Source organism: Cyprinus carpio, chromosome B9, assembly GCF_018340385.1.
Source record: "Cyprinus carpio isolate SPL01 chromosome B9, ASM1834038v1, whole genome shotgun sequence".
NCBI lineage: Eukaryota > Metazoa > Chordata > Actinopteri > Cypriniformes > Cyprinidae > Cyprinus > Cyprinus carpio.
Window position 1 is genome coordinate 3,492,625 of NC_056605.1, and position 26,568 is coordinate 3,519,192.

The 26,568-nt window shown below is 35.0% G+C and overlaps 1 protein-coding gene across 1 annotated transcript in view; it reads right to left on the reverse strand.

Annotated features, from left to right (window-relative positions):
- Positions 1-26,568, reverse strand: part of LOC109092547 (kalirin-like) — a 190,673-nt gene that overhangs the window by 75,880 nt on the left and 88,225 nt on the right. The window contains 7 exon segments of the mRNA XM_042730646.1: positions 416-535; positions 2,236-2,402; positions 6,654-6,849; positions 8,059-8,233; positions 9,310-9,479; positions 15,123-15,314; positions 22,546-22,668. Of these exon segments, the coding sequence (XP_042586580.1) occupies positions 416-535; positions 2,236-2,402; positions 6,654-6,849; positions 8,059-8,233; positions 9,310-9,479; positions 15,123-15,314; positions 22,546-22,668 (1,143 nt within the window).

Sequence of the window (26,568 nt, forward strand, 5' to 3'; positions counted from 1 at the left end):
AATATGATTTCTAAACATTTTAGACTCCATAGATGGTCTTTTTGGACTGGCGAGGGATTTTTAGTGCATTTTTTAGTATCTCTACACAGCACATTAAACTACTCCTGTTTTTCTTTTTCCTTTAAATGACCTTTAAAAAAGAACAAGAGAGATTGAAAGAAAGAAAGAGAGAGAAAGATGGGGTAATGGACTTTACTCATCTATATAAAGGTCAGGGCTGAAGTACTGTTATTATAGATGTCTCACAGATAAAAGTTCAGAAAAAAAATGTTCAGAATGTACAAAGAGAGAAACTGAGACACTGTGGGATAGAGCCTGTGTGTGTGTGTGTGTGTGTGTGTGTGTGTGTGTGTGTGTGTGTGTGTGTGTGTGTGTGTGTGTGTGTGTGTGTGTGTGTGTGTGTGTGTGTGTTTACCTCTATCGCGAGTTGGAACTGTTCATGTTCTCTCTGTAGTTGTTCGGCCTCTGACAGTGAACTTGCGTTCACCATACTGGCATCCAACATAGACTCACCGTTACGAATCCAACCCAGAACCTAAACAACACACAACACACACAGCTTTAGCACTGAAACACAGCATACAATATAAATATGACCTTATTCAATACATCTTCAATAAATCATTGGCAAAAAAGAAATACAATTTGGAATACTTTTAAAAAGAGTACTTAGTACGGAAATAATATACTTTAAAAAATGTAATATAATAAGAATATATACTTGCATGTGAATTACAGTAAATTTATTATTTTTGCACATTTTTTTGCATGCAGTATTGTGCAATAAAATGAAAATATATAACAGTTTACATTTACACTATATGCAATGAGCTGAAGGATTTTTTTTTTTTTTTTTTTTACTAAGCATGACTTAGTACATGTTTATATGCAATTTCATAATTTGATTTTCTTTGAAATACAGTCAAGGTGTACTGCTGATTGTACTGAAAAACATATAAGGTTAATATAAAAGGTTATAGGTTATCTATCTATCTATTTATATCTATCTGATCTTCATATCTTCAAATAAGTGTTGGGTGCAGTTAGATTGAATCATCTGCATGATATTACATCTGCATGATTATGAAATAGCTGTCAGTCTGATCTGAACATGTCACTCTCAGTGTGGACTGATATCCAGAGGAGACTGAGCAGAATTCATAACTCTCTGCTCATTTCTCTCCATTAGCGTTCGTGTAGTGGCAGACACTTTAAGACTGTCCCTGGCGACAGCACTTTGGTCCTCTGATTGAGATTAGCTCTGAGAGCCACACTGAATGTCTCTCACACGAGAGCCCAGCACTGTGATACATCAAGAGCGTGAGAGAGCAGAGGAGCAACCTCAGACAACCAATATTTAGTTATTTTTGATAAATGGATCAGTGAGGGTGAGTCCTCCTACACATACACTACTGTCCAAAAGTCTGGGCTCAGTACGATTGATTATGTATGTATATATGTACAGTATGTATTTATTTATTAAGCAATGGACAGATTAAACTGATTAAAAGTGACAGTAAACTAAATGTTTGGTGAGTGTTACTAAAATGGAGATTGCTGTCTCATTGCATGAGGGGAAAAATTAAAACAGGCTTTTAAAGATATGTCCTGTAATTGAAATCCAAAAACACAAATAGCCAAAGTGTAATATGTGTATTGTGGATGTCTTCCTTCCACTAGTCTGAAAGAAGACAAGTTTTGGAAGAAATCAGCAAAATAGCAAAAACCTCAATAATAATAATAATAATAAAAAATGCAATAATAAAAAAAAATATTTTCATACATAATGTTCATTGCATTGAGCAGCACTTTGTATAGCCTACTCTATAACTTTGTTTCCCAACCCAAATTTCACATTTTGAGTGTCTCTCTTATCTAAGACACAAATTTGAGGTCTTGGAGCCGCTACCAATCAATGCTACGGTGCTGTATATATTATGGAGAGTATGCTAAATGGAATATATCTTTGGGGAATCATTTCAGCTGTGGCTCTGAACATCTGCTTGATCTTTATCCCAAGACTGCACTAAAAATATGAAGAAAATAGAACAATAAATATAACTTTGAGAAGCCAAACAGCAGAAAGCGTTTTTCATTGATAAAGTTTGACTTTTGGCCCTGAGATGGATAAGCAGATGCTGGAGAATGTGTATAGTGAGCTGCTACAGAAGTTACTGTCTCATTTCTAAAGTTTATGAGTGTCAGTCTGGATGTTGATTATTCAGTGTGTGTTACCTGTTTAACCTCAGCCTGTAGGTGGCGCAGCTGCACACACTGCTCCAGGTGTTTCTGTGTGTGTTCCGCGCTCACGTCCAGCTCATGCTGTTTCTCATTAAGAAACTCCAACAGCTCCTGAACTTGAGTGGCCAGATCCACCTCCTTCTCACCGGTCAACTCAATACCTGCATATCACACACAAATACACACTTCTGTTGATATTCCTGCAGAATCATTACTGTCTGAAAGCTCATCACCACTGGGTGGCAGTATGGAAGCTAGTTCAAATCCACTTCTAAAGCGCTCTCACTGTTCAGGACTACTATACTATATCATAGATTCACATTCAAGGCGAATTTAATTTAGGGACAATGTACAGTCAGCAAAATAAAACTCAACATGTGTGAAGTGATAGAGGGATGTGAGGATAGCCAGGAACAAAAATATACAGTTTAGTTAATGCATATACTATATATCTAAAATATTTGACCACAGAATGCTGCAACTGAACATTTAGAATCAAGTGTAATAGAGAATGAACAATCGATTATTAAATGTATGATCATAGTTAACTGTGCATAAATGCCATTAAAAATAAACAATTAATCAAATACATACATACATAACCTAACCATATACATCATCCATCCATCCATCCATCCATCCATCCATCCATCCATCCATCCATCTATCTGACAGAATAGGCTAATTAGTTTTTATGTTTATATATATTTTACTGAAAGAATAATTCTTATAAATTAATTGACTGAATTTGATTTCTAATTATATTTTTTAATTTCTATATTACTTCTTACTAGAACAACAGTTGGGAAGTTTAGTTAAAGTAATTAGGAATGAATGAATGAATGAATGAATGAATCTCAGTTGATATGCATATAAAGCATTCAGTAAAGCTTAATTCTGTGATTGTAAATGTTGTCCCAGCAGCAGAATCAGACACACAGGCATGTGTGAGAGATTGTCACAGTAATGTCTGGAACAGACGGCGTCCAAAGCCTGGACAGAAGAGCGTGTCCTCAGCCAAGACCCATATGTGAGAGAGAGGGGGGTGAGAGTTGGGTCAGCAGTTTGAGGAGAGGAAGTCTGTTCCCAGTGTTAAAAATATCTGTGAGACACAGCGCTGAACGGTATGAAGATAAGAGCAGAGAGGAAGAGAAATGTGGGTTAAAGACAGACAAAGCCCTGAAGAAAGGGGTGACTTTTGGTCTAATTTCATTTTAAAACTTCTTTACATTGAAATGAAAGCTGTACTGAGCATCATTAGTGCCGCTCATGTGAGATCACAGCACAGGGGAGACTGAATCCTATTGGTTGATCTGGATGTGTTTCTGTGGACTGCCATATATCAATGACACGCTGCCACCTGACACTCCTCTCTCCATCTCTCTCCTCTGTATCCGATCAAACCCCATCTCATCAGAGTTCATGAGTATTGTACGAGTGTGTGATTTCATATAAATCTGGATGATCTGACTTGTGTGAAAGCATATGATTTGTAGGTAAAACCTCACCATGAAGGTCCACCCCTAAACCTAACCCTCAGGAGGTGTGGGCAGAAATGCACAAAAACTTGCAAATGAAAATGCACAGGTTTGCAATCAGTTCATGAAAATGTAAATATTTACAAACTGCCATGAGACTGTGTTGATCAAATCCCTTTAGGATGATTTGAAACCACTAATATAATAATAATAATAATAATAATAATAATAATAATAATAATAATAATAATAATAATAATAATAATTATTATTATTATTATTATTATTATTATTATTATATACACACATATATAATGATAATTTTTTCCTCAAATCTTTTTTACCTTTGAACAATCTGAAGAGCAACACTTTATTTTTAAAGAGCATTAAAATAAATTGTATAAAGCACATATGAATGCCTTATTCTGCAGGACCACATTTTTGATCCCTTAACTTTACACCATACCAAAACTTAACAACTACCTTACTAACTATTAATAAGCAGCAAATTAGGAGTTTATTGAGGGAAAAGTCACAGTCAGTCATTAGTTAACAGTGAGAATAGGACCTTAAAACAAAGTGTTCTTTAGACAAAACTTAAGAAGAATCACTGTAAATAACTTCTTAAAGGAACACTCCGACTTTTTGGGACTTTAGCTTATTCACAGTATCTCCCAAAGTTAGATAAGTCCATACATACCTTTTTCATTTCTGTGCGTTCTGTAAGTGTTATTTGACGCACCCACCGCTAGCCTAGCTTAGCACAAAGACTGGATGTGAATGGATAATGCTAGCATAGTAATCCCAATAAGTGACAAAATAATGCAAACATTTTCCTATTTACATGTTGTGATCTGTATAGTCACAGCGTGTACAAATAACAAGGCTATATGAGACAGAGACCATTTTTAATCGTATAAATACTGGGAACTATATTCTCACTAGGCGTAGGAGCACAGCTTACGTTACTTGGGCGGAGTGGCTACTTGGGCGGAGTGATTAGCGCAGCACACGAGATGCGCTGTTGATGGTTCCGTAAACAAAACAAACGTGACTAACTAGCTAGACGTGACTCGTGATCATGGCTGACTTTGAGGAATTGTCAGACTCAGAGTAATTTTACTGTGTATCAAACCAAGATCCAGAACCATATAGTTTTGAGCCAGGATACACAGACGAGGAGTTACTAAGTGCTGTAGAACACTCATCTCATCCTGATTAATAATTATCACAGAAAATGTATAAAGAATTATTACAGGAATTGATATATTTGAAATGCAATTTATTACAGCTGACCAAATATATTCAACAGCTTATAATACAGTAATGTTAGATAATTGCATTACAATAGCAAAGAATATGGGGAAAGTAATAGCAAAAGGCAAATAGTTTTTGCACAATGAACCCACAGACAGTAACGTTAGCCTACTATTTCACAAACATTTTCTCAAAAAAGAAAACTGCCCATCCCCCTCCAATTCATTAGCAAGTTGAATGTATTAGTCCTGAGAGTTACATTTAGCGCCGATCATTTGTTATTGAGCGATACAGTGTGTTCACGACAACACAATAATCACAATAAAGGGGATACACGGAGCCCCTATTCACGTAATAGTGTCACTACTAAGGTTATATTACATTAGCATGGCACTGTTACAGTATGGCTAATGTTAGTCATCTCAAAACATAACGGAACACTTACCGCAGCAACAGGTGATCCTATTTGTCCTGTCTTTATTATCGATGGGATGGCTGTATCCTTTAGCACACGTTTCATGGTCCGTGTGGCAACTTGCATTTTTTCAAAATAGTCGTCTACAGTAAAATGTTCAGAGCAAACGAAATACTTCGTGATGGTGTTTACAGGTGTGTTTGGAACTATACCCAGAACAAGTAGCCATCGATTCATCAGGTCAGCGTTTTTGGTTGGAATTCTATGAAACATCATAGTATTACCTAGTCTCCCCTGTTTATTGTCGCAGCTCTTTACAATACAGCGAACACCCATGACTGTACACTATAAATGTACTATCTAGTAATTGCTGACTCTATTACTCCAACTCTGAGCGAACTCTCTGCTCCTCACCACGGCGCGTCTCGGGTGCTGCGCTAATCACTCCGCCCAAGTAGCCACTCCGCCCAAGTAACGTAAGCTGTGCTCCTACGCCTAGTGAGAATATAGTTCCCAGTATTTAAACGATTAAAAATGGTCTCTGTCTCATATAGCCTTGTTATTTGTACACGCTGTGACTATACAGATCACAACATGTAAATAGGAAAATGTTTGCATTATTTTGTCACTTATTGGGATTACTATGCTAGCATTATCCATTCACATCCAGTCTTTGTGCTAAGCTAGGCTAGCGGTGGGTGCGTCAAATAACACTTACAGAACGCACAGAAATGGAAAAGGTATGTATGGACTTATCTAACTCTGGGGGATACTGTGAATAAGCTAAAGTCCCAAAAAGTCGGAGTGTTCCTTTAAAGTGGGGTTATGTTAATGTTTGTCTCCATTGATATGATGTTTAATGAATTTATTGGTTTGTTTCAAGTTAACTGTTATAAATAGGCATTACAGCATAGAACTAGCTATATATAATACATATTACTCTGACTAGGGATGTGCACGGGTGCTCTGAAATCATACCAGTTATCGATAATAGAAACAATAAACAGTCATGATTAAGTGTAGAATGACATTTTTTTAAATAAAGTATTTGGAACGTTCTAGGATTATTATTATCATTATTATTATTATTTTTTTGAATTACACTACAAACTTCTTGGAATTTATCTTAAGAAGATGTTTGTGAATCCAGCCCCTGAGCATTTTTGTGTGCAAAATACACCGGGTGGTCAGTGAACACACTGTGGTTGGTCTGTGGGTGAGAACCTGTCAGTGGCACCTGGACTCTTTTTCATCTCTCTCACCTGAAGCTTGGACCTCCATGATGTACTGATGCAGGTCCTGACCCTGCTGCATGACCTCGTAGGTCATGTTGTTCATGGCCAGTTTTCTCTCCGCGTGCCGCTGGAGTCTCTGTTCAGCCAGACTGGGCTCTTCTGTGGTAAACTCGTTTACCTGACGAACCAGGTCCTCGTTCCACGCGTCTAACTCTGCCGTCACCTGCAGGACAGGAGAGACAATTAAACGCTTTGACATTAATACTTCATAGTGCACTTTTTACAAGTATAATTAAATGTGTTAAAAAAACATAGTCATGAAGGTATACTTTCTTTAAGTACAGTTAAGTGGCTCTTTGTTTAATTAATATTTACATTTACATTTATGCATTTAGCAGAGGCTTTTATCCAAAGCGACTTACAGTGCATTCAGGCTATAAATTTTTTTTTACCGATATGTGTGTTCCCTTGGAGTTGACCCCACAACCTTTTGTGCTGCTAACGCAATGCTTTTTTTTTTTTTTTTTTTTAATTGTCATTAGCTATGCTTCCATCCAAAGATGCAAATTTAACTTATGCGCAAAACTGGAATATTGCATAAAACATTTTCAAATAAAGCATCGTTTCCATCCAACTAGTCAAAGAGAACAAATTGTCACTTCCAGATAAACTGCCAATAAATAAACAAATAAATAAACTAGGAGACGTAACACAATAAATGTGGTTATTGCTTTTAGAGGTGAATGCCTTCTGTTTGGGAACAGAGTCATGTAAGAGAGTAATTATACAGAAATATTTTGATGACAGACTTTGCTCAGGCATTTCAGAATGATTAAAACAACATATAGGCCTAGACGCTGTGAACGAGATCGGTCTGCTGCTAGTCAAGTTATCCCGTCTCATAGTGCAAAGTCACATGACTTTTCAATGCGCATGGTGCAGTTTATTCGGTAAATGTGTCTCCATCGTAGTTTATGCACCTTTTTTCTTATCTGATAAAAAGTTTATCCTACTCAGTTGTGCGCATACATTTTTTTATGCGCATTTTTAGAATTTATGCGCATCTTGATGTTTCCATCCAGCGTTTTTTTATGCGATCATCCAAAATGCCCATAAAAAATAGGTGGATGGAAACATAGCTAATCTCTCAAACTACTTATATATTTGTTTATATTTGAGTATTTTGTGGCTTTAAATGTATAGTATTTTATATTTACCATCAATAGTTCTATCGTGTTCATTTCATCCTTCACAATGCTTCGTGGGGTGAGTATTATATTTACTTTTTCAAATGCTCTGATATATTTTTTATTTACCTCAGAGTCAGTTGTTTTGGTTCAAGGTCAAGAGCTATTTGTTGATTTTAATTAAACCTCTGGGGAAAATGATTTAAATGATTAATCTAGCATGCAAACACACGCACACACTTCACCTCAATGGTGTACTGCTCAAAGATGCGCAGCTGCAGGAAGATGTCGAGTTTGATCTTCCTCTCGTGGAAGAGCTCCTCCATGTGGCCCTGGGCCTCGTCTAGCTGCTGTAGGACGCCCTCGATGTGAGCGATAGAGCTGGTGTGAGGCATCTTATTACTGCTCATCGCTGAATCTCTGTGTTAAGAGTGTGGTGGTAGGGGGTTAGGGCAAACTACAACCATTACAATTCACTTATACTAAAGAAATATTCTGGCAAATACACAACTTAATGTTTATAAACGTCATATATCTATGACAGTTTGTAAAACACAAAAAAATAGTACAGACTCATCTTTAGTTCAGAAAATTAAATTGGAAACACATTTGCACTAATGCACTTACAACTGATGCACGGGCCAGTTTTGCATACATTTATTTTTCAATCTGTCTTCTTATCACTGGAATTTTCTGTGGACCTGAATGTAACTTTACACAGATGGCTTTGGTAAATGACACACTAGTATCATGTGATGTTTTAGTGTTATGGCTGTACTTTCAAAACAGTGTTACAGTTGCATACATTTTAAGGGTTACACTTTATTTTAAGGTGTCCTTGTTACAATGTAATTATACATTTAAGTGCTGAGCTACATGTACTTACTATATGGTTAGGGTTCGGCTTAGGGTTACTTGCATGTAATTATGCATAAATTACTGTTATTTACTGTTATATAATCATATTTCTTGACAGCAGTTCAAAGCTGTTGCATATTCTGATGAATCCTTTGTAAGCAATATCCACCTCACTTATTTTTATTTATTTTTTTTTTTTTAGTAAGTGTTCGTTTAGTCATTTAGAAGGTCATAAAACTTGGGTTACAAATGTAATTACACAAATAAATACTTACTATAGGGTTAAGATTAGTGCTAGGGTTTGGTTTAGGGTTAGTTACTTGTAATTATGCGTAATTTACTGCATAGTAAGTACATGTAAAAGCATGAATGAAGCTATTAAATATATTTACATACATCTAACAAGACAAAATATAATTGATCTTACAGATCTTTAATTCTGTTTAAAAGTTTAGACACATTTGATTCTTGATACTGAGTGTTGCCTTTCCAAGTTTATATCAAAAGTATGTAAACATTTGTGTAAAATAAGTTATTTTGTCTATTTTGGAAAATAAGTTAATATCTGTTATGCAGCCTTTTAAAGAGAGATTGTGAAAAGTATTTGTAAGTGTGTAAGCTCTTGAGTGTGTTTATACCTGAGTTGCTGCATAAGGTCTTCTCCCTCTTTAATGACGTTGAGTGTGGCCTCCAGCGTGGCCGTCTGCTGCTGCTGAAACTGTTTGATCAGCTCCTGAACCGAATCCACTGAATCAGAGCAAACTTCTTCCAGAAGCTCCTTCTGCAGGTCCTCCATCCACGTCCACAACTGAAACACACACATACAGTAAATACACATTAACACATGCACAGGCTTTCAGGGATAGTATTTCCTCATGGCATTCCTCCTAAATATAATGCACAATTTTCTGCACATTTTATATTTTCATTGAGACGTAAGTATTTTATTAAGTTGTTTATCTATCAACATTTATTCTCTACAACGGAGCCAAAGCCTGACCCATATACAAGCACAGAAACACACTTACTCCTGCAAAGACCTAAAAAAGTTTCTAAACTTCTCTGCAGACTCAGAGATGGAGTGACCTGTCTGCACAGATTATAACGCTCATCTAACAATAATCTGTCCTGAATCCAATATTAGAAAGCAGCCGGAAATATACGCTCTCATTTCTCATGCTGCTTCCATTTTTAACATTTCAGTCTAAAAGATTAAACAGTATAGAAATGATTCAGAGAGTTCATTAAAAACCAGAACAAAATCCCCTCAAACACTGGAGTGCTGTGTGGTGCTGTGTTTCCAGGTCAGTGCAGGTAACCAAAGGTTGCTGGTTTGATCCTTCAGAAATCATTCTAATATGCTTATATTCTATGATTTGGCGCTCTGTTATTATTATCAATTGTTATTGTTCCTCAATTATTAATAATGGTTCTTATTATTAATAATATTGGAAACAGTTTGTTTATTAAATAGATTGTATTTATTTAAAGCAGAAAGCTTTTTAAGCATTTAATGTAGCGCTATACAAGTATTTCGATTTTTATACATTTTATGCACCCTTGTTGGTTTTCTTTATTTATTTATGCTTAATTACCCCAAATATTTGAATGGTGTATTGGTAACATAAATAAATAAATACATAAATAAATGTTTTCATCATTGATAATTTATTGAGCAGCAAATTGGCATATTGTACTGATTTCTGAAGATCATGTGACACTGAAGACTGGAGTAATGTTGCTGAAAATTCACAGGAATAAATCTACATTTAAAAATATATTCAAATAGAAAACGGCTATTTTAATTTGTAATATAGCTGTTTTTACTGTATTTTTGGTCAAATATATGAAGCAGAAAAGAAAGAAAGAAAAAAGGATCCCTACATTTAATTTCAAATAATGTCCAAATAATCATATTGTAAAATACACAGTTTCATGAGCCAATATGCTATTTGGCTATGAAATTAAATTAACAAATATTCATTTCAGAGATGTGTATTGTAAATGTTTCAGTTGGCAACCATAAATAAAAATAATAAACGAACAGACTTTTTTGGGAAAACACGTGCAACTTTAGATATGAGCAGAACAGAGATGATTTGTCTGATTTTGCATATGAGATGAAAGAACTGCCAAAACATTGTTGGCTGTTGTCATGACACCTTGTGTGCATTTCCTTTTCAATCAAGAATGAGCAAAAAACACCAGAACTGATGATGTGATTAATACGGTTGTTGTGGTTCTTTTGTTAATAATTTTGTGTCATTTTTGCTGCTTTTTTAGTATTTTTTGTTACATTCTCACTGTTCCATGTGGAGGAATTAAAACGCTTTGAATGATCTTTGCCCGCAATTAATTAACTTATGAGAAACAACTCATGGAGCCAATATTGCTGATGGATTGAGTTACTGAACAGGACCAGAGAGTATCAGTCACACAGACATGTTTGATAAACACAGATCCCTCTTTACAGTGTTTACACCTTTGAACAATGAATTGCCATGACGCTCATGATTATTTGATAAGGGTTTAAAAAATGCTATAGAATTCCCATGATGTTTTAAGAATTTCCAATCAATCCCTGACATTCCCAGATTCTCCATGAGCGTGGGAACATCAGCTCCGCCAGATGCAGATCGAGAGCCTGTAATGATGAATAAGGCCTTTCCAAAACTACCGTGAGGAGGCTGTTCATGTTTAGCTTTAACATGTTGCAGGCAGCTCTGCAGGAGGATGTGATATTCATGATAGATGATTCTCCCAACAGCGGCTTGAGACACACGCAGGAATATTATTCATATGAATCACACACGAGAGCTCTGAACAGCAATGCATGTACGACAAGTTTTACAATGCAGGAAATCGCCCACATTAGGGTAAAGCTAAACACAATGGATACATTAAACCAAACCATACAGCAAGGACATACAGGGATTCCTTACAGAAATAAACACGGCCTGCATGCCACTTCAAGAGTTCATTTCTCTTTACATTGGTTTCAAACACGGTTGACATGGCATGCCTCTCTTAAGTGGTTACTAGAGTTACAAAGCACGAATGTGATGTTGCCATCCCTGTGGTTTCCATAGTAACTGTATCTGTGGTCAATCTGGTCACATTATGAATTAAAAATACACTTCAGATTGCTATGAGACCACTGAAGCAGAACAACAAGATAAAAAAAGGGTTATTTCCATTGCAACTGGAAATTATAAACCCATTATATATATATAGAATTGACGTAGATGTAGAATAGGTGGGCGGGGCTAAACAGGCAGTGATGTAGAAGCAGGTGTTGATCTTCCTCTGCGGAGGTGGTGTTTATCCACACTTTTATGTCATAAAGTGGCACATTCCACAAGCTGTCGTTTTGCAAGACTGGCTTCCATATAAGCTGTTTTTAGACTAACAAGAAAGTTATTAGTTCTGAAACTTTTTGTTTTTATAGTACAATGACCTCTTACATGACAAAGGATCAAGGGAATTTTGATTTCTCAGTTCATGACCCATTTAAAGGAACATGAAATCAATATACTTTGTTCAGACACAAAACTATCTAGCTTAAACATGAAATATGTACACTGTAAAAAAACAAAAACAAACAAACAAAAAAGCAGTAAAATTAATTGTAAAAAAACCACAGCTGTGGTTGCCAGATTTTTACTGTAAAAAAAAAAAATATATGGTAGCAACATTTTAGGTTTTAACTTAAATTGACAGTTAAATAGCGTAATTTCATTAACTGATATAATGTTAATATACCAACCTTTTGAAGTACTGAAATCTGTTTTGTAACTTTGTAATACACTGTCCTTAACACAAGCACTAAACACCATCATGGTAACACACATGAAACTTAAATAATGCAATAAAAATTAATTTAACAACATTAGATGTAACATACAACCCTAATGTACACAACTGATAACAAAAAGAAGAAGAAGAAGAAGAAGAAGAAGAAGAAGAAGAAGAAGAAGAAGAAGAAGAAGAAACAGAAATTTGAAATGCAGGGAAAGCAGGGAACTCTGGGAATGTCAATTTACAATTATTCACTGTAAATTATACGTTCTTTTTACTTCCAAAAATGGTATTCTACTGTAAAATTACATGCAATATTTTCAATAAAGTTTTTCACCATATATAGTAGGGAAATGTACTGTTAACCATTTAACAGGTTTTTACTGTAGCATTTTTACAGCTTTTTACTGTTAAATTCACGGTCATTTTTTACAGTGTTGTACTTTCAAGATATATTATATAACTGCTCAAGTTGTATAATATGCATGCTGAGTTTGTTCTGTGTCTAAACCATTACCAGAGTCTACCTTCACCTCACACTGATCTTAAGAGTCTGTGTGGGTTTCCTCGCTGAAATGAAGTGTTTCTGGAGTGCTGCTAAACCTTAGCACTTCTGAGGGCCTGTGCTGTGACCTCTTTCAGTAGGAGGTGCAGAAACTCTCCAGGCCAGTGTGAAACATTGTAAATGTTTGGCCTGCAGGAGAACCTCCTTTAGCCAAGAACCGCTGATGTTAGTCTCAGCTCACATAATGAAGCGCTTTTTACTCTCAACACACACACACAGCTGCAAAATGGAATGTGTTGAGTATAAACACTACTGTAACACATTTAACCAAACAAAAAATCCACACAGTTATCAGCTAAAGAGCAAGGCCGAGTCTTACATATGTACCACTTACTAGAACTACAGCTATTTGATTTATTACATGGTAATAACACATGTATTACATAAAAATGTAAAAGATGTTATTAAAACTACCAAAAACTATGTTTCTATTTCCATATGCTACACCATATGAAATAATAATCACAAATAAGCACTCTTAAATATGTATGTTAACAATGGACTTATTTTGGTCTGTTTTTATTTCTTCTAAGAAATTTGAGGAGAAACAAAGCCCGATTTGGACAGTAATTGTTTATCATGAGGATGCAAGCTATTTTTAACAATTACAGGAGTTAGTCTGTGATTTTATTGCAGTCCGAAACCAGAATGTCTGGGTTTTTCTCTCACCACCCGTGCAAAAGCATTTCTATATCAACTATAGCACATCTATTTTCAGTTCTTTAAACAGGAGATTAAATAATCAATTAAGGAATATAATTGATTTATTCTCATTATTCCAAGCATGTGATATTTTTATTAAAACAGACAATAATGTGCCTGGCCACGTGAGCAGTGTGGTCCTCATAGGATCACAGAACTTGCTTCTTTACTGTGAACAAATTGCCATCTGAATCCAAGTTAGATATTTATAAGAATCAGAGTTTTATCGCTGAGGTGCCATGTAAATACATCTTTACAGATGTCCACATGAGAAACAATTACCATCTGAATAAGGATTAAGTTGAAACTTAATTGAGAAATAAATCAATGAAATTCATTAAATCTATTATGAAAATATAAAAAAGCAAGCTCTGAGCCCTTAATAAGACATGTTTCTTGAGCACCAAATCAGTATATTAGAATGATTTCTGATAGAGAGGAAAACTTTATTTCATTAAGGATGCACTAAATGAATTTAAAAAAATAAAATGGCAGTAAAGATGTTTCCATTATTACAAAACATATTGCATTTAATATAAAGGCTGTTTTTGATAAACTATTCATCAAAGAATCCTGAACAAAATATTTACACTTTACCCAATAAATATTAAGCAGCAAAACTGTACTAAACTGTGTCAGTAATAAGAACATATTTCTTGAGCAGCAGATCAGCATATTAGAATGATTTCGGGAGGATCATGTGACACTGAAGACTGGAGTAATGATGCTTTGCCATCACAGGAATAAATTACATTACAAAACAGTTATTTTAAATTGTAATATTTCAAAATGCTATTGTTTTAAATATACTTTTTAATCAAATAAAGGTAGCCTTGGTGTGCATAAGAGGCACATTTCACCAAAACTTATTTTGCAAATACCATAAACGTACATTAAGCATGTCTTTATTCACCTTGCACTAAATGTGTGTTTTACAAGATCTTAGTCTCCACAGAGAGCGAGTGATATCAGGACATCAGATTCAATCGTGAGAAAACCACACTCCTACAGTCACCATACATCAACAAAACTATAGCTCACGCTAGAGCTCCATGAGACAAGAGCTGCACCCCCAGAAAGATGGATTGTGCCACTTAACCCTCCAGCATATTTACGCTCTCTGTCCTTCTCAAACGCAGGGTGCCTGAGGTGATGGATGTAGCGTGATGTCACATTACTGCATAATAAATCGCTAATAATCATGACTATTGACTGCTGAAGCAACGTGCCTTAAACATGTCATGAATTACGTAATGGCAAAAGCATTTAACGTTTCACACAAGGTCCTGATTGGCATCTGGAGAGGTCTTCTAGCACATCTGGCACTGCTCAGCAAAACCTCCCAGCATTCCTCTGTACTCCACCTGGCATGAGTGTCAGTCTTACCTCTTTAGTGTGCGTGTGGAAGGAGACGGACATGTCCAGCAGGAGTTTTCTTTGTTCCACTCTCCTGACGAAGTCCTGGATCCGGACCTCCAGGTGTCGCGCCGCCTTATAGATCTCCTCGGGGTCACACTCGCCCGTCTGGGCCAACTGCTCGGCCGCCTCCAGGAGTTTATCTGCATTAGTGTAGGTGTTCTGGTCCGGGAGAGAGAAGACAAGGCAAAACTCGATCAATGAATGTTTACATTCAGTTACAGATACATTTCATTAGATAGTGCTTTATACAACGCAGATTGTTTCAAACCAGCTTCACAGCAATAAAAAGGAACACAGCAGTGCTACTGTTGTAAAATGAATCAATTATGAAACAAATTCAATTTCAGCTCTACAGAAGACAATGTAGTCATTATTTAGCTCAGCTCAGTTTGACTGAATTCAGTTCAATAACAGTGTCAGGGTTGCAAAGTTAGTGTTGTAATATAGTTGTAATTTAGTTCAAGATATACTTATAAAATTACTCATAAGTTCTTGCAGCAATTAAAATAATAATTTACTCATTTTTTTTTTTTCACTGATACAAAATTGTATTTCAATGAATGCTGTTTTTTTAAACTTTCTATTAATCATTTTACTGTACCTTGAATATGTTTCGGCAAACAGCTAAAATAATAAAAATTGTGCCTGTGTTCATATATATACAGAGTATGGACCTGTACATATACATATACATGTGCATATTAAGGCTTTCTGGCAAAAAAAAAAAAAAAAAAGGACATTAAATCAACACTTCCCCATTAGAAAAGCCAGTCACACTTTATTTTAAGGTCCAATTCTTGCTATTAATAAACCATTAACTACGACTTTTGCCTCAATAAAGCACTAATTTGCTGCTCATTAATAGTTAGTAAGATAGCTGTTAAGTTTAGGTATTGTAGGATTATGGATGTTGAATATAGTCATGCAGAATATGTGTCTTATAAGTATTAATAAACAACCAATATATTATAAATGGGCATGCTAATAAGCAACGAGTTAGTAAGAATTGGTTCCTATACTACAGTTCACCTGAAAAGCCAAGACACATTTAATGCCTCACAAGGACAATCAGCACGAACCCCATCAGAACCAGCACTTATCACGGATTATCACCCTGTGGCCCTAACACAGCCAAAAACAGAGGAATAGCGGCGCACTGGCTGCTGGGAAAGGAGCATCTTTACCCCACTATTCCTCACTGTGAGACACAAGGTGAGGCACTGTCAGGAGAGGTCAGCTAATTAACATGAGATAATTACATGTGTATTCACCTGCTGTGACTGCGGAGAACGACAACACATTTACAGCTCCAGAGGGTTTCAATCCTTCATTAAACACTCAGTTACAACATTACATTTCTTATGAGAGATTTAATCTGTTTCATTGGCAAATATTAGCTGAGCACACATGAATACAGACTTGAAGAAATAATAGCTCAGAGCTATTTTCTCTCTGTCACACTGTTTTCCTGTAAACTTTTAACAAATATGTTTTTGGTAACACTTTATTTTTAAGGTGTCCTTGTTACACGTTACATGTACTTAATATTATAATACCAATTAATTATACATACTTGCATGCAAGTAACCTTAAACCAAACCCTAATCCTAACCCTAACCATATAGTAAGTACAAGTAGTTAATTAAAGGGGTCATATGATGCAATTTCAATTTTTCCTTTCTCTTTAGAGTGTTACAAGCTCTTGGTGGATAAAGAAGATCTGTAAAGTGGCAAAGACTAAAGTCTCAAATCCAAAGAGATCTTCTTTATAAAAGTTAAGAGTCAACCACACCCCCCTAAAACGCCTCATTCTAACACGCCCCCACATGTCTACGTCATGATGTGGGAAGATTTGCATAACGCCACCCAAATGTTCACGCAAAGAAAGAAGGAGTAACAGTGATTCTTTCAGTTGCTGCCGGCACCATGTCGTGAAGACGCTGTGTGTTTCATGTGAAAGCAAAACTATTTTGTTTAGTATTCCAAAAGAGGACACAACTAGAAATCAGTGGTTAAGTTGTATTTACAGCACTGTTCCGGAACAGATCAACACAAAATTCAGATGTGTGCAGCGCATTTAACGGAGGATGGGGACTGTTTGCTGAGAGAGTAGCATACAATGCCGGTGTGTTTCTATAAAGTGGGGCAATAACAACTTTGCGAGGACAGTCAGTCGTTTTTGACTCACAGCCTGTAAGTACGTTTTCAAATTCAAAGAATTTGCCAATGATGATTAAGACAAACACTATTGCAGTATGTGTTATAAGAAAATACTATTTTAGTCTCTCTACTTCAAAATTTAATGTTTAATTCAGTGTGTTACATTGTATTTCTTAGCAGCCATTTGTTTAGTTTACTAGCAAAGTTTCAAAGTAAATAATTTGTCATGGAAATAATTAAATCTGAATTGCATTGATTTTTCCTTTACTATAATGACACTGATATAAACTTCCATTATTTATTTATTTATTTATTTATTTTTATTTACACTCAGGGTTTATTATTATTTGTTTTGGAGACACAAACTAAAAAAAAAATAGGAGTTATATTTGATTTAAGTGCAGTACACTGTGAAGAACTCCTTTTTTCATCTCAGAAATATTGTTAGACGCCGTTCTGTGCTATCCCTCTCTGTGACTGAGAGGCTTATTAAAACCTTTGTTTTTTTCACGCATTGACTACTGCAGTGCACTTCTTGTTGGGGTTCCTAAAACCTCACTTAACAAATTGCAATGTGTGCAAAACTCAGCTGCTAGGATCCTGACTGGTGCCAGGAAAAATGAGCATATTACACCAATTCTAAAATCATTGCACTGGCTCCTGGACAGGTTATGAGCTGATTTTAAATCTCTTATGCTCACATATAAGGCACTGCATGGTCTGGCCCCTCAATATCTGTCTGCACTTTTAACTTTATATACACACAAGCGTCATTTACGGTCCTCACAAGCTGGTTTATTGGTAGTTCCACAGATATGGTTAAGCTCTGTAGGGGACAGGGCTTTATTTTCCTACGCTCCTAGGCTTTGGAATGCACTCCCTCTACAAATTAGAGATGCACAGAACCTATTTTTAGAAGTATTTTAAAATCTCATTTAAAAACTCATATTTTTAGTTTAGCTTTTTCCTGACTGGTTTGACTTTTATATTTTAGCTTGTTTTTAATTGGTTGTCATTTGTGTTGTATTTTTATGTTTTTATTTTTTTTAAAGGCACTATATAAAAATAAAGTTATTATTATTATTATTACACAGGGTTTATTACTTAATGCTTTTATTACACATATTATTACAGTAAAAAGCCTGAGAACTAGCTCACTGTTTTTACCACATCAAGTGATATATTGCAGCTTTAAAATACACTAGGGATTGGTTTGGGGTTAACAGCACTATAAAAAACTATTATACAGTATATGCTGCATTCCTGATTTCCTCTTGATCACACACACACACACACACACACACACACACACACACACACACACAGATATACATAAGACAAATTAGACATGAATCCATCACTCCAGCAGCATTTGGCCTGAAAGTGTCTAGAGGTCTCATCTCTTCATCTTCGTCAGTCTGTTCTTGGATATTATATGTCTGATAAGCAGATGTCAGAATAACAAAAGCTGCATATGTCTCGCTGGTTACCAATAATGTCTGAGCCAAAACAAATCCCTTTGGCTTATTTAGATGGAGTCAGATTGTCTCGAGCCCTTCTCATGACACTAAGACTTGCGATCTGTCATCAGGGCTATTATGAATTATTCTCAGGGGAATTATGTGGATGTGAGAGGCAGGTCTTAGTGTCCAGTGATCTTCATCTCTTCGGTGTGCTGTCAGATTAATACCGTGCTATGTATTTAACATCACTTTGTTTAACAAATATCAGTTCAGCAGGATCTAATCCTATTTAAGATGACAAAAAGTTTGAATTCAATTCAAATTTCTCTAGTTTGTACATGGCAGCACTGAGTAGTAAGCTTCTAACATTTTCTGTTTCCCGTACAATGAAGTAATTCACTGTTTAACAAGTGTAGTACGATGCATCGTTGTAGAAACTAACTAGCTAGTCATAACTCTTTCCCGAATATGGTCACATCTCTGTTGTTTGAAACACATTGGTTCAACAATATAAAACTATCATTAATTACATTATGCACGCGCATGTGGTGAAGTAATAACTTCTACTAATTAATCATGTTAGCTTGATTGTTGTGTCCAAGAGCATGCTTTCTTGATGTCCGCATCAAACTGTGCTTCTAACTACAAGTTGAGAGCTGTAGTTTAACCAAGTACATTTGCGAACATACTGTACCCCGAATGGTTAATTTTAGATTATGGGTCATGTAGTTCTTCACTGGTAATTTGGCCAACATGGCTTATGGGCCAATTCTCACTATTAACTAGTTGCTTATTAGCATGCATATTACTAGAATATTGGTTGTTTATTAGCACTTATATGTATTATTCTGCATGACCATATTTTAGTCCCGTTAACCCTACCCCATACCTAAACTTAAAAAAAAAAATAAAATAAAAAATATCTTATTGACTATTAATAAGCAGCAAATTAGAAGTTTATTGAGGCAAAAGTCATAGTTAATAGTTAATAGTGAGAATTCAACTATTCAAACTAATGTGTGAACAAAGTCTCTTATGCTCGCCAAGGCTGCATTTATTTAATAATAATAATAAAAAAATTAAAAAAAAAATAAAAACCTGATTACTAGTTATTTCTAATTTCTTTAATATATTTATAATATATAAGTGATTTCTTTAATATATTTTGAAATGCAATTTATTCCTGTGATGTTAAAGCTGGATGTTCAGCATCATTACTCCAGTCTTCATGATCCTTTAGAATTAATTCTAATTGCAGCTCAATAAACATTTCTTATTATAATTAATGTAAAAAAAAAAAAGTAGCATTAAAAAAATGTGTTTGATGGCACTATTGATCAATTTAATCCATCCTTACCAAATAAAAAATAATAACAATAATAATAATAAAACTTACTAACCTCAAACTTTTGAATGGTAGCATGACAGAGCTTATGGCAAGTCTCTCTTGAAAGGCTAAAAATGAGTTTCACCATGTAGAAAATGAATGGGATTTTGTCTTAGGGAACTTGAATGTTGCAAAAGAATACAATGACACTGGAACACAGAGGTTATCCAATCACAATAGAGATTGTTTACATACAGAAGTCTTAATGATACAGCAGCAAAAACAACATTTTTTAAATCTTAGGGTCAGTAAGTGGTGTATAGTAGTCATGACTAACTGAATTACGGCTATTTTAGTGCTATAAACCTTGACTAATATTATAATAGAACTAAAAATATAGAATAGTGTGAAATATGTCCCTGATGCATTGTACTTGCTATAATAGCCATCAAAAAGGAGAATCAACGTATAAAGTCCAGTAGTCCCGTTGCTTTCTTTGTTCAACAATACAGTATAAGGAAGGCTTGTAGCGCTTCTCCAACAAAATCAGCATTTAATCATGTTTACTTGGCCTTTGTCTTGTGTGCAACGAAAAAACAACAGCCTGAAAAAAAACACATCTCTCTTCCAAAGCCAAAAAGAGACCAGAAATGAGTCTACAACAACAAAATATATCCAGTGTGAATATTCACAGTTCTATTTATAAGTTACTTTCAGATACTTAGGATGAACTGTAACACTGAGGCATTTGAAACTGCTTTATAGTCAAAGTATACAATATCTTCTGAACTCATTTCCTATCCAGTAAAGAAACCATCTGTGAAGCTCTTTTGATGGAGCTGAAGTGTGGGCTGTCCTCTGAAGCTCTTGTGCTCGCTGCGCTACCACAACTGCATATGCTGACATCTTCACAACATAATTTGATAAAATGTCACTAAAGGGACAGACACTAAAAGACTCTTCCTGTAATTATCAAGAGGATTGTCTTCTTGTGGGTAGTGGGGTCTGTTTGAGATTTGTGCAGTATGGGAAATGCTCATGATTGAAACATGTATTTGTCACAGCAGATGTGTGCTAGTGGGACACACAAGACTCAGGCTTACATCTGTCCGCATCTGATTCCAGTTGTTCTGTTAGACTGTGACTAAACTAGGCACATCATGTGTTAATCTGAGTTTTTGTTTGTTAACAGTGCTCTGCATAAAAACATTGTGACAGCCAATTTGTATAGTCTCAGGCTCAAACAGCATAGCCAATGGTCATTTTCCGATAAGGAAAGTCATGTTTTTACAAAGGTTTGCACGGTTTATAACACTGAGATTTTTGTTTGAGATACTCAAGAGAATGTCAGTAACTTCAATTGTAAGTATATTCTGTTTTTTAGGAGGTTTCTGATTTTGGGGAGGTTTCAGATTGGCTGATTCCCAAATTTTAAAAAGTGGGTCAGTCGTTTAGACACAGATGTGATTCGATGTGATTCAATCTAGCCATTTTAATTGCAAAACGTGATTGGAAATTTCATGTGAGGATTTCCCTATGCAGAGCTTGCAACCCGTTCAAATTGATCATGCAGATTAAGCACATTGCCCACCAGAAAGCTGCTTGGTTTGAAAGTGATTTCATTGAGCTGTGCTTCATCCATCACTACACAGTTGACTAGTAATACAACGAAAGTTCGGTAACTGATAATATTTGGCCACAAATCATTTTTTGTAGGTTAAAATCATTAACTGAAGTTTAATGAATGCTTCTCAGTGATTATTAGTCATTTTGCAAAATACATGAACTATATTAAGTATTCACTATATTTTTACTTATATTATCATTTAATGTATATTTGAATAAATCTGTCATGAAAACAAGTCTTCATTACAACCACTGTTTAAATGTTATACATGTATATTTTGTTTATTTTGTTAAAGTGAAAACATAAAAGTTGAAACATAAATATAATATCAAATATTGATATATTAAAATATTAATACAAAAACTGCATTATGTGCAATGAAATGTTTATACATTACTTTTTACTAGTTGTTATTTGAGTGTTGTTTGTTAAATACATTTTAATACTTAACTGACTATTAAATTTTTTTTTTTTCATTTTCAGATAAATTACAACTTTAATTTCAGTTTCGTGTTTCTGTAAAAATTAATTTCAGTGCATCACTACTATCGAAAATAGACAATGGAAAGTTTTGAAGATCCTTTTTTAAACCTGTTTAATGGATGTGCTGCTGTGCCACTGAGACCTGCTGGCACTGCACACATTGTCTGAGAAACTGTTTATTTTATTGTTTTTGGATGGATCTAACTGAATGATTCGATCTCAAAAAAAAAGTGGTTTAGATAAGATTGATGTGGATTTGTCTGACTGGCAGTGGAGGCCTTGACTAGGTCTGGTTTGGATGAATCTGATCAGATGCAGCTGTTATCTCACCTGTGCCACCTCCTCAAAGTCATCGTGGCGTTTCTGCAGGGCTCTGGCTCTGTGCAGGGATTTGCCCACACCTGTGTGTTTACTGAGGAAAGCCTCTCCATGATTCTCTATCCAGTCAATAACCTGCAACATACAAACACAAAATTCATTAGAAAAAAAAAAATACTACACAGAGCTGAAAGAGAGACAAGTGAGCTTCTGTTTTCATTAGTCTATTTAATTGATGTGACACAAAGAAAGGCAGTTATTTAGGAAAACACAGACACAGGCTAATGCTCAGTGCCTGTGACTGCTCGTATACTCTCATGGACGTATGAAGAGAAAGTGATCAATCCGCATTGGTCTTCTGTCCAAAAGTGATTCAAAGACACTTTATCCTTATCCCTAAGGACAGTGTTTTACCAATAACACTCCTCCGAAAATGTAGTGTGATTGGTCTGTTTGAATTGTCACTCAGACAACAAGTTATTCATGTAGAGTTTATGTTTTTCTTTATATCTAAGGATAGTGTTTTAGAAAAGGTTGAAAATATATAATCAAAGAACAAATGGTTTATTCTTAATATGTATATATATATATATATATATATATATATATATATATATATATATATATATATATATATATATATATATATATATATTTATACATATATATATATAAAGCAAGAAGAATAAGAAGACGCATCAGGCACCGGCTGTTGAGAACGCGCTCAGGACAGTTTGGACATTGCTGTAAAAAATCAAAGGTAAAAATCAAAATATAAATACTGTTCAGTTTCTTGCACAGACCGATCGTTTTGTGTCTTTACACATCAATGTATTGTCACGAGCCGCAGGTTTTAATTTAGTTTTGTTTGTGTATTGTTTTTTTTTTTTACTCTCAATGCCGTGATTCCCATCCACTTACATTATATGCCTGACAGACTGCAACGGTTTGAGTTAAAAATCTTTGCATGTTCTATATTGAAGAAACAAAGTCACCTACATCTTGGATGCCCTGGGGGTAAGTAGATAAACATCAAATTTTCATTTTTGGGTGAACTATTCCTTTAATGGAGTTGTCAGTTTAGATTCATTTACATGTCAACTTTGTCTTTTATATTTCTCCTAAATTTCCTTAAGGTACAGTAATTTGGAGAGGTGAGGTATCTAAGTCACAAAATCTAGCTACTGGGGTGCCTCAGGGCTCAGTTCTTGGACCACTTCTCTTCTCTGTCTACATGGCATCACTAGGTTCTGTCATTCAGAAACATGGCTTTTCATATCATTACTATGCTGATGACACTCAATTCTACCTCTCATTCCATCCTGATGATCCAACGATAGCTGCTCGTATCTCAGCATGTCTAGCAGACATTTCTTGCTGGATGCTTATACAACATTAGGAAGATAAGGCCCTTTCTATCACCTCTTTGTTCATGCTCTTATTCTGTCCAGGCTAGACTACTGCAATGCTATCTTGGCAAGCCTTCCAGCCTGTTCAATCAACAAATTCAGAATGCAGCTTACCACCCTGACTATGTGTACCGTGTAAGAACCGGGACTTGTCACAGCACTTATATATATTGTTGCTCTTTTGTTAAATATAAATATTAAAATGAAAGCAAAGTCATTAAATGTAAATGTAAAACCTCTTTAAAGAATTATAACATCTAAATACATACACTTTACTTTACAAACCTTATCCTGAAATCTAAAGGAGACAATGTTATTGGGCTATTTCCCCCCCAGAGAAAAATATGAGAAGTTAAAGTCCATTTTCTCCATTTGTTCTCATTGCTGAGAAAAATTTAATTGATCTCATATGTGATTTTTCTTTTCATGCAGGTACCTAGGTGTACAACATCAGAGATGTTTGCTCTTAGGGGTTAGTTAAATACTGTAACCAATATGTATCTCTAGGTTTTTTGTTGTTGTTGTTGTTTTTCTTTTTTATTAAGAACTACCACAAAGCATCTGACCACTTTTTCCAGTTACAGTCATGGTATCTGTGGTTCTTCTACTACACTTGCGTGTTTGCAAGTGATACAGTGATAATCAAACATGTACACAATTGTGTCAATGAGTTCTTGTTTCAGCTACATTGATTAAAGCATCCAGTGCATGTTCTAAAAACAGCTTCCTTCTTTCACGCGAACATTAACAGAGGCTGATGAGATAAATATAGCTCTGCGTGATGAGTCTATCACAGGATACGGCTGCTCAAGGCAACGGTCTGGAGTTCACAGATGGCACCCATTACATCAATCAGTCCAAACACCTGTTTGGCCAAATAAATCAACTTATAATTCAAAAACAATCAGGCATTTGTGTTCGACTATCAGTCATTGTGACTTGCAAGATGGTTGACTCCAGAAATCTGTGCTCTCTTTATTGAACTATTGATTATGTTTGTAATGGCTGTTTACATAAAGCAAATCAAAATTTTGATAATAATCAAGTACAAGAAATAATCAAGGAAAAGCCATAATAAACTGAACAGACTGGAGTATTTAGTAAACATTCAGAACTGCTACGATTTCTCTTGTTTTAGGGGGAAATGACAAATAAGGATGTCCAAGATGATAAGGAAAAAGCTTTGTAAAAAAAAAAAAAAAAAAAAAAAAAAAATGGTTTAAAATTATGGGAGCTTATTTACACAGCATAGAACAGGTAGTTGCAACCTTTTATCTTGTTGACTGAATTCAGACATTTTTCTCACAATTGCAAGTGCATATCTTACAATTCCCACTTTGTTTCTCACAGTTCTGAGTTTATGTCTCACAATTCTAAGTTACAAACCCATAATTGGGAATTTACGTTTTACATTTCTGACTTCTTTCTCAGGTTTAAGTCTCACGGTTGCAAGTTTGCATCTCTCAATTTTGACATTCTTCTCAGAATTATGACTTTAAATCTTGCAGTTAGTGTTACATCTGGGAATTCTTTTTTTTTTCCCTCAATTGTAAAGGGGAAAAAGTCTGATTTGTAAGATATAAACTTAGAAATGTGAGATAAAAGTTACAATTACTTTTTTTTCATGTTAGAAACAAGCTTCCATATAAAATGCATGTGTCAAGTTCTTTAATAAATTGGTTAGATTTATATTGATTTAATGACTATAAACTATCAAATTGGTTTAAATATCAAGGAAAATTATGATATTTTTTAAATGACCTACAATCACAATGACAGTAAAAAATAAGGTTTATTTTAAGGTCCAATTCTCACTATTTGAGAATTTGTCTAACAGAAAATTAACTATGATTTTAGGTAAAGGGTAGGATTAGGGATGTACAGTTGAATATGGTCATGCATAACAAGGCAATAATATGTGCTTTATAAGTACTAATAAACAGCCAATATGCTAGAAATATGCAAGCTAATGAGCACCTAGTTCATAGTGAGAAGTAGTCCCTAATGTGTTACCAAAAAATAAATAAATAAATAATAAAAAACATCATAAAAATCACACACATACACACACACACACACACACACACACACACACACACACACACACACACACACATATATATATATATATATATATAATATATATATAGCAATTTCAGATTAGCAGAAAGACTCTTAAACTAAATGTATAGTTATACCAATCTGACATTTGTAACTAACTTACTAACTAACTAAATAACTAAATTGATATATATATATATATATATATAGTTGAAACTAAACAGAAGAAGAAGAAGATTATTAGATTGGACACAAATACCTAATACACCCTTGGGGTTGCCCTAATAATTGAAATTGAATGTTGTAAGTGATGACATTTTCCCAAAGAAACTTGTCTGACACATTGGTCTAAAATAAATGTCAAGAGACCATTTTGACCTTTACCAGAAAAACACAGGAAAATTAATGTGTAAAAAAGAGAGACTCTAAGATATATAATGTCAGACTGATACCAATGGACCGGGATCTCGTGGGTGTAAAGCAGTCAGTTTCCCACAGTCTGTCCCGCTATGACTCACAGCCCTCATTTACTCCAGTTATCATGGTTTCCCAGGTAACCGAGCCA